At 31.8% G+C, this 13,400-nt stretch overlaps 1 protein-coding gene and 1 long non-coding RNA gene across 2 annotated transcripts; one reads left to right on the forward strand and one right to left on the reverse strand.

The window, feature by feature from the left end:
* Positions 1-934: 934 nt before the first annotated feature.
* Positions 935-4,457, reverse strand: LOC149887208 (uncharacterized). The gene is made up of 2 exons (XR_016453512.1): positions 3,808-4,457; positions 935-1,444 (listed from the first exon to the last, which is right to left on the reverse strand). It is a non-coding gene; the product is annotated as an uncharacterized LOC149887208 (long non-coding RNA).
* Positions 4,458-5,459: 1,002 nt separating this feature from the next.
* LOC149887209 (uncharacterized) lies at positions 5,460-5,786 on the forward strand. Its single transcript, XM_090091485.1, has one exon. The coding sequence runs from the start codon at positions 5,460-5,462 to the stop codon at positions 5,784-5,786; it is 327 nt and encodes a 108-aa protein (XP_089947611.1).
* Positions 5,787-13,400: the final 7,614 nt, after the last annotated feature.

Below are 13,400 nucleotides of genomic sequence, written 5' to 3' on the forward strand. Positions count from 1 at the left end.
AAATATTGCTCAAATTCTGCTCAGAAACCAACAGCTCTTAATCAATTTCAAATAAGGAGTCAGATGATGACATGGAGGAAGCCCCTGCTGACGCAATTAATATTATGGACATGTATGAAATTGAAGAAGACAAAAAATTTGTCGAAAATGATTTTTTAAAATTTGTTTCAGAATTCTTCCAATTTATTCCTTGCTAAGAAACTCATAAAAACAATCTTCAAACTTTAAATGTTTATTTGTAATCAGTGTTAGGTAAAAATTCTAAGGTGAAATTGCTATACTTCCCATTGTTTTTTTCTATGATGACTAAGGCAACTAGTGAGTTTAGAAAGTTAACTTTTGGTACCAAAATTGCATACATTTTCAAAACATTAAACCTCTTTCATTTACTCATGTTGTTTAATTAACTGTAAACTTTGATTAAATACTCATAAACTAACTTCCTGTTTCAGAATGTTTAATTTAGTACATTTTTAAAATTTTACATTATACATTTCACAGAATCTTCCAAAGATGCTAAAATTACCGTAAGCAATAATTCGTAGCAAAAATTTAGTGAGTTTTAGTGATTTTCGCAATTTTTAAAAATCTTTTACTTAGTTTCGGGACCCGAACAATGATAAAGTAAAAAACCGAACGGCTTCGGGTTTTCGGGTAAAAAAAAAAGTTCAATACCCGAACGGGTACTCGATAATTTATCGGTTTCGGTTCCTTAGCTTTCGGTGCTCGATAACCCGTTTGATCATTAGTTCAGGTTATCGGGATATCGAGTATTTACCGGGTTTATACCCGTACGGGTTCGCGACCCAAAAATTTTTTTTAAATTACCCGTTCGGCGGCCGACCGGGACCCGATGACATTCCCTACTTTAGTATTGAAAAAATTACTTTTATCAAGATTTTTAGCGAGACTAAGATAGTTGCCATAAATCTTAAACTATCAATAAATCTATCTTTTTTTTTGAGCTCTCATCAGTTCAACCATCCTTTGAAAAGATGAAACTTTTCCTAACTGTTATACACTTGACATTTTACCAAAATTTTTTATGAATATGTGACTGTCATATCCTGTAAGATTGTAAAAGACGATTAAAATAAATTTTGGTATGTTTAAACGTAAGTTGCAAGAGTTGTGAGCTGTTTCTCTATACTTTCCAGTCAAGTGAAAATGGTTACTTCACTTTTTATCTTTTTTTGAAAAGTCACTCTGACATATCCAACAATTGTTCTTTCAAAGTCTTCTTTACTACCTATTCCGAATACAATATTTTTTTTTGTTTAATTTTACATATGGTTTTAGCACCATTCTTTTACATCTCCATAAGCTTTTACATCTCCATAAGCTTTTGTGCAATATCTTTTACATCTCCATAAGCTTTTACATCTCCATAAGCTTTTGTGCAATATCTTCATCAACTGTTGTTGCAGTATAAGTAACATTTTTGCTGGAAAAAAATTTTTGTCATCAAAACACTTTATATAATAATAAGAGCTAGAAGGTAGATACTTTTAGTGTAATTTTTACCATCCACTGTTTAGTGTAATTACACCATGTAACAACATTTTTGTTTATGTTAATTTTTTAATGTTTCTTACATAATTTTTGTATGCTGATTTCAGTGGTACCATTGGTTTTTCTCTATCATCAAGATTTCCTGAGAAAAAGCATAAAGTATATTTCGGAGTTTTCGTATATGTGTAATGCAATTAAAACATTATATATATATGCTGATTTTAACTATATTCGTGTGTTTATTTTCAGTTTAACTAATTACAACTGTTACATGAAGTGGTGAATATGTCTAGTAGATCCTGCAAGCTTTGTCCTGACTCATTCTGTTATGTTTGTGGTTACTATATTAGTCCAACACAAGCTAAACATAAGATTGTCAGTGGTACAAAATTCTTTACTGCATATCATGCTTATTTTGGCATGGCTATGGGAGATCAGGACAAATCGTGGGCACCACACTACAGTTGTGGTAGCTGCAGATCAACTCTGGAAGGATGGCTGCGTGGAATCCGAAAGTCAATGCCCTTTGCGATTCCGAGAATATGGAGAGAACCGACGAACCATCATGATGACTGCTTTTTCTGCATTGTTGACATTTCAAAGTATAAAAAACCGAAAGATAGGCTGACTCTAGTTTATCCAAGTACACCATCTTCTATTGGACCAGTTCCACACAGTGATGAATTGCCTGTTCCTACTCCACCTCAATCCGAAGAAGCAGCTGCATATCATTCTGAAGTAGACTCACCGGATGAACTCAATGATGACTGTGATTTCAGGGAACCGAATGATTCACCTCATTTCTCTATCCAACAAGAACTTGATGACTTAGTACGAGATTTAGGTCTCACTAAATCAAATGCAGAACTTCTGACATCACGTTTGAAAGAATGGAATTTATTAGATCCAAGCTGCAGAACCTCGAAATACCGAAAAAGACATGAAACATTCGCATACTTTTATGTAGTATCAGAATCACTGTGCTATTGTCATGACGTTCGTGGTCTTTTCAATGACATTGGCATTGTTCACAATCCTGAAGAGTGGAGATTATTCATTGACAGCTCAACAAGAAGTCTAAAGGCAGTTTTGCTCCATAACGGAAACCGATTTCCTTCGATTCCAGTAGCTCATTCCGTTCATCTAAAGGAAGACTATAAGAACGTGAAGTTGTTGCTTGAGAAAATCAACTACGACAGTTACAAGTGGGATGTATGTGGAGACTTTAAGATGCTAGCATTTCTTCTCGGTCTGCAAGGAGGATACACAAAGTACTCGTGTTTTCTTTGTTTATGGGATAGCAGGGCTGCAAACCAGCACTTCACAAGACGTGAGTGGCCAGTGAGAGAACATTTACAGCCTGGTTCGCACAATGTTATTAATCAATCTCTGATACCTGTTGAAAAGATCTTACTACCACCCCTTCACATTAAACTTGGTCTTATCAAACAATTTGTCAAAGCATTAAACCCAGATAGTGCAGCATTCCAGCATATTCGGCAGATGTTTCCAAAGGTGTCAGATGCAAAAATTTCAGCAGGTATATTCGTTGGTCCACAGATTAAAGTTATGTTGGCATGTAAGGAGCTTGAGGACAAAATGTCTGCTGTTGAAAAAGAAGCATGGACTGCATTTAGACATGTTGTTCATAGCTTTTTAGGCAACAATAAGAGTGATAACTACAAAGAGATAGTGGAAAACTTAATTGTACGGTACGCAGATATGAAATGCAGAATGTCAATAAAGCTGCATTACCTGCATTCACACTTGGAATTTTTCAGACCAAATTTGGGTGATGTGAGTGAAGAGCACGGGGAACGTTTCCATCAGGATATTCTTGCAATGGAGAAAAGATACCAGGGCAGATGGGATGCAGCTATGATGGGTGACTACATCTGGTGTTTGATACGCGATGACGAGAAACTTCATAAAAGAAAACCTCGTTCTACTGTTCACTTTTAGTGTTTTTTGAGATTGTGAGAGACTGTTACAATACAATATAATGTAACATGATTGCAAAACGATTTATATTAATTATATGTTTAATTGATTTTTTTTTTTTTTACGACCAAACGATTGATGCAATAAAAAATCCAATGTCATATTTAGACTCAGCATACTCAAATTAATTAAGAAACATCAAAAAACTTTGATAAACAGAAATTTTTTTTTTTTTTGTTACATTGTGTTATTTTTGTGGATTTGGTTGACAGATATCAATAGGTTTGATGATAGATTCAAATTCTGCGTATATAATAAAAGCTACTCTATAATTATATAAGTATAAGGTTGTACCTTTCTTTGGCACTTCTATTCTAACAGCTTCATAAGTAATACAATTCTCTAAATGTTTATCCATGGTTCTTTGTGAATGAAATGAGTTTAAACATCTAATGCAGAAGTATATAAGCCTTTTTTGTTGTTTACAATGATAATAACTTGCTCATGCCAGCAATTAGACAATACTAATCATTCTTCATAATATCAGAATGATCAACTTCAGAGATGAGTAATACACATGATATGAGTAATATAGTTAACACACAAGTCACTATCATATTTTTTACTTGCTCTAATAACTCCTATCAATCCATCCTCATAATCGTTTTAATTAGTTGATATTCTTGGTTTTGCTTTTCAAACTTGTCTATAGATTTAATATTAACAGGGTAGTCAAAACCAGTCATATTCATCACATTTTCATGACTTTTAAGAATGGTATCAACACGTTTACTATTATGTTCTTTCAGATATTTAGATCTTAATACAGACGAATGGAAACATTTTCATCCCTATTGTTAATGTTAGTTATAGACTTTTTAGAAGCCAGTTGATTAAAATGTAACTGGTCAATCCCTAATGTCACTTTTCATGACTCAAATCATGTTAATCTAACCAACTACATTTTATCCGACGGAGGACGGAGCGAGAAAAGTTTTAACTTCAGGGTTCCGTGACTGGACGGTTTAATCTTTTCCGATAATGCGAATCAAATTTATGGGAATTTTTTTCCGCTAAAGTATGAAATATTGTTACACTGTCTTAAGGTTGGTTCACCTAATTATAAGTACGAAGCAAATCCAGCCATGCAGTTTAAGCCAATTGTGGAATTTTCAACACCAAATGCTGCTCTTCTTTATCAAGGGTTGTCAAGCTGGGGGGGAGGGGAGTTAGGATTGGACAACTACTTTCAAGTTGATTAAGAAAATTTTGGTGTCGTAAACATGATTGCTACGCAAAGAAAATATAAAGCTTCAATATCTGTAATGGTAGCATCATATTACATTGAGTACAGTACAGGTTAAATTACGTTTACAAGATGTAACAACTCCTTCACCATTCCTCCTAATACCCAAAATGACAGTAACCTTTATCTATTTTGCACTGACCGGAATTTAAGCTCAAATGATAAAAACTAATCTTTATACCAATAAAACTTATAAAACTTTGAGAGTTAAGTTGTATGGAACGAAAACACTAAATCAATGCAAGTTTTTAACTCTCAACAACTACAATCAAAACAATAGCATATACAGTACTGTGAATATGTTTTAGACCACTTGTATAATTAGACGTATTTAAAATTTTTTTCAAATGTAATTTTTTTAAAGCTTACTTAAATTTAATAATATATAAAGAAAAGTTGAAAGAGTATATTATTTTGAATAAATAAACAAAACTGATGAGGGAACATAAGGGATTTGTTTGTTTATTTATTAAAACGATGTGTCATAATAACTACCGACCAAGCGTTTATCTAAATAAAAAATAAAAATAAACTGGTTTAAACTGGTTTGGTACATTTTTAAAAAATTGTTATTTTTTTATGAACACAGTGAAACAAATTGTTAAAAATAATTAAACAAAGTTATTAGCTTGGATTTTTAGATTAATTAAATGTTTGTTTTCATTTTTAAATGTTTAATTTGCATTTTTGGATTAACTAAATGGGCAAAATATCTTTAATAGGTAGACAAAAAGTTATTGTGCTTCACGAAGAACGTTATTCGCAGCGTCAAATTTCGTCCAAAACAGGATATCCAAAGACTGCTGATACAAAAATCATTAAAAAGTTTGAAACTGGCTCCCTTGAAGATAGAAAGAAAAGTGGTAGACTTCCTAAGTTAACAATAGATGACAATAAATATTTAAAAACCCTTTCATTAAACAAGTTGGCAAAGGACATTAACACAGCAACTGGGAAAAATGTCAGCTCTTCTTGTATTCTACGACACTTACTCAAATCAGGATTAAGAGGGTGTGTTGCAATTTGAAAACCATTATTACGGCATGGCAATAAAGAAAAACGACTTAAATATTCGAAACAACACAAAGATTGGGCCCAAAAGTTTTTGGAACAAAAAGACGCCAAAATGTTCGAAAAAAAATTGGAGAAGTCCGAGTGTTTAAACCTTACTATTAAACACGGAGAAGGCTCTTTACAATTTTGGGGCTGTTTATCTTCATCTGGAGTAGGTGATTTGATCAAAATAGAGGGGTGACTCACCGGGGAACGTTATGTGGATATCCTAAGGCACCATGCTGTATCATCCGAAGTGAGACTAATAGGTCATAATTTTATTCTGCAGCAGGACAATGACCCAAAACCTTGTTCCCGAGTGGCAAAAAATTTTTTAAACCAAATGGTAGAGGAAGGAGTACTGGAATTGATGACCTGGCCTCCCTAGAGTCCAGATTTGAATATAATTGAGGATATTTGGGATTACCTGGACAGAAAGAAGGTCGAACATGCTCCCCGAAATGCTAAAGAATATTTTGAAGTAAACTGCAACATTGGTAAAAAAAGTCTTTAATTTAATTAGTTCTCGTGGCAATTGGTTCGATTGCGAAAAAGAGGAACATAGACGAACGTTCGTTACCTATTCCAATGACTAACCTCACATGAAATGCCAAGGTCGTATATTTTAACAACACAATCGGTGGCTACAATTGCGGTCGCAAACAAGGCTTCTTAGACTCTTTTTAAACTACTAAAATTTCCAAAGTTTAACACTTAGACAACAAGAATTTATTTTATAGCTTTTTCAAGACTTTTTACGAGATAGTGTATATTACGAAATGGTTTACGCACTATTTTTGAAGCGCTAAAATAAAAAGTGAACATCTTTCTAAAAAAATTCATTTTCATCGAAAGTTTAGATATTGTAAACTAAATTAAGTGCATTTTTATGTTTAGACGACGCACAGTGGAATATTTGTATGACAAAACCGCTAAAAAATATTTTATGGATTTTTTTTTCACTTTATTAGTTTAAAACACAGAATTTTAAAGAGTAATTTATTGTTAATAAAAAGATATATTCGCTTATCAATGCCTCATGCTGAGATCATCATATTGACTCCTTCTTTGGAAAAAGGCAACGTTTTTTTGTGCCGTTTTGATCTAGAACTACTTATGTATGGGTCTGAACTCAATAGCAGCCTGATTAATACGTTTGATTGCAGTCGATTCAAGAAAACATTCGACTAAAATTTTGTCTGTACTGCCGAAAGTGTTTGTTTCGGGCTTCAGCTGCCTCCTCGGATAACGGGGCGATAGAGAGGATTGCATGAGTTATTACTTCAGCACCATGCATCAAAACTTGATGAATGGTTGGGGACATGGAATACCAACCATACAGATTGACATACAGTTTAGCAGTTTCATGAGCAAAAGCGTCAAAGTTAACAGCATCAATTTTATATCCACTTGACATGACTTCAAGAATAACGTGTAAACCTTTTATCAAATCCAAGTTAGCACCAGTTATTTTTGAAGATAATTCCGGGTTTAAGAAAAATCTTCTTGACGTATTGCCGTCTTTCGTATTTCCAAACCCTGCTTTAGGTATATCTACTTGAAGCCCTAATTCTTCTTTGAAAGATGTTTGTATTTTCTTCTTTGCTTCTTTGACATTTTTTTTTCCTCGTCTGATCGAGCTTGGCACTTTTATAAAAGTATTTTATAAGCTAAATGAAGAAGCGATTAAAAAAAGCGGATCCTAGTATGAAGAACCGAGAATCCAAATGAGATGGTTTCCGTATTGATTGGCTCTTTTTTTTATCAATTTATTAAAATCTTTCGATGTTTATCCCCAAATGTAGCACCTCAAAGTTGATGTAGTATCAGTTGCAGCGTTGCCATATAATTTTTTCCTGTTGACCATCAATTTTAACAATCATTCTCAGAGGTACTAGAGAACTTTGAAAAATATTTGCACTATCGGTGTTTTGAAATTTTTGCTTAAATTTTGCTTGTTGCGATCCATCACAGCCCCATTTCGACATTAAAACCATATTTTTCTGTTCTTCAAATGAACACTTTTCTACAACTTTTAAGACATATTTATATAAGCGTAATGAGGTGTGGTCAAGTAATGCTTGTAGTTGAATTTCTGCTGTTATTTCGGTTACTTGTATCGATTGCTTATTAGGGTAACATTCTTTTTTGGTTTGCTGTATTATTGAGTAGCAGGGGTGGACATTTTTGTTTCTACTTTGAATAAGTTCCCACTTTTTTCTAGTAAAATCGCCTTCTACAAACAGTGCCAGTGCCTCTTGAGGTGTTAATTTATTGACAGTTACTTTTTTCAAAGCAGAGTTAAATGCTTTTCGGTATTTCTTTGCTGTGGTAGGCGTGGCAGTAATTTTTTAATAAATTTTAAAACATCAGTATTTCCTGAAGTGTGCTAGCTGCATACGTCAACTCATCAACAAAGACCTGTTTGCGCAATTCCATAGTTTTTCGACGCTAGCTGCAATCACTTAGTTCTATAAATGATTTTGATGGTCGTCCAGGTTTCTGTCGAATGTTTATTGACCAATAAGGTAGCTCGATGTTTGATTTGAGCCATTGTTTATTGTTTTTTATAAAACTTTCTTGTTTATAACTTGCAGCTATCCATCTTTTCTTGAAATCGCTCTTAAAGAATTTTAAAATTCTTGTTATGGTACTTTTTTGATCTATTGGATATTTCATGACTGTTATAAGGTGTTCTTCTAACAACGAAAACTTTTCATCAAATTTTTTACCTTTACAATCTTTCATTATTTCATATAATTCTCTTCTAGTGAACAACTTTTTGACTTCTGTCGAATCTACATAATAAATAATAAAATCAGTAAATACATAGTGGTGTGACCTTAGTGAAAGACAATTAAAATTTTTTTTTTTTTTTTTGAGATTTTATAGTTTGATAGTTTAATATATTAGATACAATTTAAGACTTACGTAGTTTGGTTAAGTTTGTACAAAAATATTAAAAAATTAGACAACAAGAATTTATTTTGTAGTTATTTCAAGACTTTTACGAGATAGTGTATATTACGAAACGGTTTACACACTATTTTTGAAGCGTTAAAATAAAAAGTGGCGGACGTTGGCGGATAATTTTACAAAAGTATCTGATTGTTTACAGTTATTGCTCGTAAAAAAATTATTACTCGACAAGACCATACTTGTTAACAAAAACATTATTATCTTATAATTTTATATGAAAATTAAAACTCAAATAGTAGTCCATCATAAAAACGCTTTATATTATGCACAATTACGACAGAAATTTAACGTAATTTTATTTTAAAATATAGGCCATACCTTCCTCTGCCATAATTAGCCGTTTATTTTAATAATAGCTGCTATAGCAAATGCCAGAAATTTTTGAATTTTTTTTTTCCCACGAAATTTCAAAAATACGACAAAATAAAAAATCGAGAAGAATTTTCTGTTACATAGTTTAATAAGGCAATTATCTAGCATGAAAATAATAAAGTTAATAAGATTTTATGCGAACTTGATTTTTTGACTTTTTGAGCGATTTTGTCATAGAAATTCTCCACTGTGCGATGGAACCTGTTGGTTGGTGAGAGGTCACAGTATTTAGTTTTAGATACTTTAACATACTTTTATACTTTAAAATCTTTAATATTTATTAATACTTAATATTACATTTTTGACTAATATACTTTGCAGTTCTAGTTTGCTTGATTAAAATGATCCAGGTGATCAAGGTGATCCAGGTGATCAAGGTGATCAAGGTGATTAAGGTGATGAACAAAATACTTTGTTAACAATTCAGTTATTAAGAGTGTAAACCAGTTAAACAAATAAAAATCCAAAAATAAAAAAAATCGTCCAAGACTTTGGGTTTGAATTTTTTCTGACTCTACTGATTGTACTTGAATGCATTTTAGTTTAAAAGTTAACATAGACAAACTATTTTTCATTTTTGCTTTACAATTGTGTGTTAATAAATTACGAATGGCTATCAACTTTAAAAGCTAGCTTTTTTAAATCTCATTATTTTCTGTCTGTTTTATCATTTGCAAAGTCTATTTTTAAATTTTACATTAATGAATGCACTGATATAGATAAAAACTCATTATTCCCACGGAGATAAAATAAACTGAATCAATCAATAAAAGGTTATAATTGCTCTTGTGTAAATGAAAATTGCATTTTAAGATATAATATTCAAGGACAAATATGAGAAAGTTTGTAAAGTATGTGATCACATACTGATGTTCAAACACATTAAGTATTTTTTTTGCTGTAGAAAATATAACCACAGAAACTATTTGCAGAATCATCTGATGGGTATGTTCTTCTTTTCAATTTTTTTTTTCAATCAATTTTTGTTTTGCTTTGTTATTTTTGTTAATCTTTTTTCGTTATGAAATATTTACAAGTATGAGTGAATGCAAAATGGGTGCGAGGTGTTTTATTCTAGATTTGCTTAATTTTTTTTTTTTCTCCTTTTATTGGAAAGCGGAACCGAAACTGAAACCGAAACAGGTTAACACTTAAAAACCAAATTTTGGTTACGGTTTTACAAAATCAAAATTTTGGTACTATCGGGAAAAAATGGCCAAAAAAAAAATTATATTTGAGTTTTTCGTAAAATAAAGTAATTCCATTGTGAAAAGCGCTGGAACATTCGATGACATTACGTAATCGACAGTTGTATTAGTTCTTCTCTAACAATACTTGTAAATATGTTTTGTAAATATGTTTTGTAAATATGTTTTGTAAATATGTTTTGTAAATATGTTTTGTAAATATGTTTTGTAAATATGTTTTGTGAATATGTTTTGTAAATATGTTTTATAAATATGATTTGTAAATATGTTTTGTAAATATGTTTTGTAAATATGTTTTGTAAATATGTTTTGTAGATATGTTTTGTAAATATGTTTTGTAAATATGTTTTGTAAATATGTTTTGTAAATATTTTTTTTAACAAAGATTTTTGAGGGCCATTTTTGTGGAATTTCATCCTACATAAATATATGTAAAAATTAAAAAAATAAACCTTAAGATTTTTAAACTTGTAAAAATGTTTTTGATATTTCCAGTGAATTTGATCTTTTATTCGATATAAATAAACACGAAAAATTGTAAAAAACAAAATTCTTTTTATAAAAGAGAAGACAACTTAGTATATCCTTTCAAGAAAATTATGAAATTATAAATTTCAAGAAAATTATGATTATATTGCGCCGTTGAATCATGCATGATACTATTTGGTATGTTTGAAATGTATGATAGCACTTCGGATGCTGTTATCTGAATACAACAAGCGAAAGTATTTATTGAAATGCAGAATCAAAAGCTTGAACAAATTTCTCCAAGTCGTCTAATAAACGCTGTTTATTCAGTCTACGATGCTTTAACCGCGAAAGAAAAAAAAGATGCAATAGAAGTCGAGAGTGTGCTGTTAGCAGCATTCTCTGTAGATGCTTATGCTACATATAAACTTTTTTTATAAAACGAATACTAAATTACAGAACTAAAAACAATTAGCCTATTTTGCCAATATGTCAGAAGAATACATTGAAGAGAAAGAAGTAGAGTCAGTGTGTTTTGCATTTCTCGTAGGTTTACCTGAAGTTTTATCATCAATATTTTGGGCCGTGAATGATCCAATTAATATTATGTTGCCTAAAGTAAGAGTTTCTTTGAACCGTGAAAATGTGATTGACAGTGATGCTGTTGACGTTGTGTCACGACATCGTGGTATATAAACTCCTTTAGTGTATTATAACTGCGAAAATTTTGAATCACAAAGAGCTGTTTGTTTTACAAAAGAACTTTTTCCCCATGGGAATTTAACAGTTTTTAAGGAACTGTTGATCAATCAATTGAATCAGCAATCGTAGCTCTTAAGGGTGATAGCATCAAAGTACGTGATGAAGTTATCTTTATGGATTTCTGAAAATTCGGAGTTGATATGCAAAGCTCGGAATGAATACCAGTAAATTACTTTTCATCGGAAAAAGTGAAGTTTTGGTCCAGTTATTGTAAACAGCAGTTTTAAACTACGATAAAGTCAATAAAATTGAAATTAAAATGAAAGGTCATGAAGCAGTACTTGATAGTCTTGAATGAGGAGTCAAATGGAAAAGAAGAGATGGTAAGGCCCTGACCAGCTGTTTAACAAAGTTATGCAGTACGTGACACCGAAAGGTGCTAAAGCAGAATATTAAAATGAAATACAGGATTGGATCAATTGAGAATTGTGCCTAGAGTATAATAAAAAATGAGATAAAACCCCCCAAAGAGCAAATGACTTTAATAGCAGTTATTCAAAGATACAAAGATAATAAAATCTGACCTGAAGAGAAATAAAATCTGGACTGAAGAGAAGTTCATAAAATCTGGACTGAAGAGAAGTTCACAATTTAGCCATTTACAAGAAATGCAGAGGTGCGTGTTAAGAAGCTTAAAGAATGAAGAAGGAAGGCAAATAAACCGGGAATTATTGATTTGCACAAGACTTATCCCAGCTTAAAAACTAACGAATCTATCTGGCAGGTTCCAAACTGTGGTATATTGAAACAAAATTTATTGCTTGACACAACTTGGTTTTGGATTGAACGTTGCACTAATTATCATGAAATTTACTTATCAAGGCAAATTGATGAAAAACGGAGGCACAGTGTTTTTAGCTTTCCAAATAAAAAATTCATTTTAAGGACTCTGAAGATATCCCCATTTTTTCCAGAACGAAACTTCCAGCGACTGTTCACATGTTTAATATTGTATCCAATAAGAGTGTTGTCATTCCATTGCATTGTATTAACAAATGGGAGAAAAAAGTCACGAAAAAAATTTATTTGGGTCTTTTGATAAATATAGTGATCCCGTGGATGGATTTTTAATTTTAATTGCGTTTTATCTGGAAGGTCGTTTACTATTTACAGGACGGTGCGCCCGTCTAAACGAGTCATTTGATTCAAAAATTTGGTTGTCAGAAAATGTCGAAAGTTTTGATCTAAAGATTTCTGGCCTTCCAAGAGCCCAGATTTAAATCCTTTGGATTTTTATGTATGAAGCGTAATTGAAAGGGTCACCAACAAATCCAGCCGTCTAAAGTTCATTATTATGAGCCGCTTTTGAAGCAGCATTCGCTGATATGGACCATGACGCATTAAAGCGGGCTTACTGAAGCTTCAAACCAAAAACTGAGTCATTCAAGCAAATATGGATATATTGAATAAATGTGTTCTTTATGACCTTATAAATGCTCACTGGTTAAATTTACTAGCTATTTTGAGTTGACAATTCTCATAGTGGAAAATAAAGATTCACATGTGTACATTGAAACAAATACCGAGTTTTACACCAATCTTTCTCAGTTGAGGATATTTATATTCAAGCACGATCTTACAGAAATCCAATAAAGTGAGTGCTTTATCCAACATCAAAGGATTTTGTTCTAGGAAACCAAATAGTTCTATTTCAAATAAGATGCTTCTTCAAGGATTTTTGATGGTCCTGGTCAACCATCCCATATAAAATCAGTTTAAAAAAGGTTTGAGAAGTTTACTATAAATCCAAGAAATGATTTAAGTGCAAATCTTTAAACTCCTTTAAAGTTCTTTAAGAA

The sequence above is a fragment of the Hydra viridissima genome, unplaced genomic scaffold, assembly GCF_058129835.1.
Source record: "Hydra viridissima isolate aposymbiotic clone 2 unplaced genomic scaffold, HvirCarnegie_v1 scaffold_6, whole genome shotgun sequence".
Lineage (NCBI taxonomy): Eukaryota > Metazoa > Cnidaria > Hydrozoa > Anthoathecata > Hydridae > Hydra > Hydra viridissima.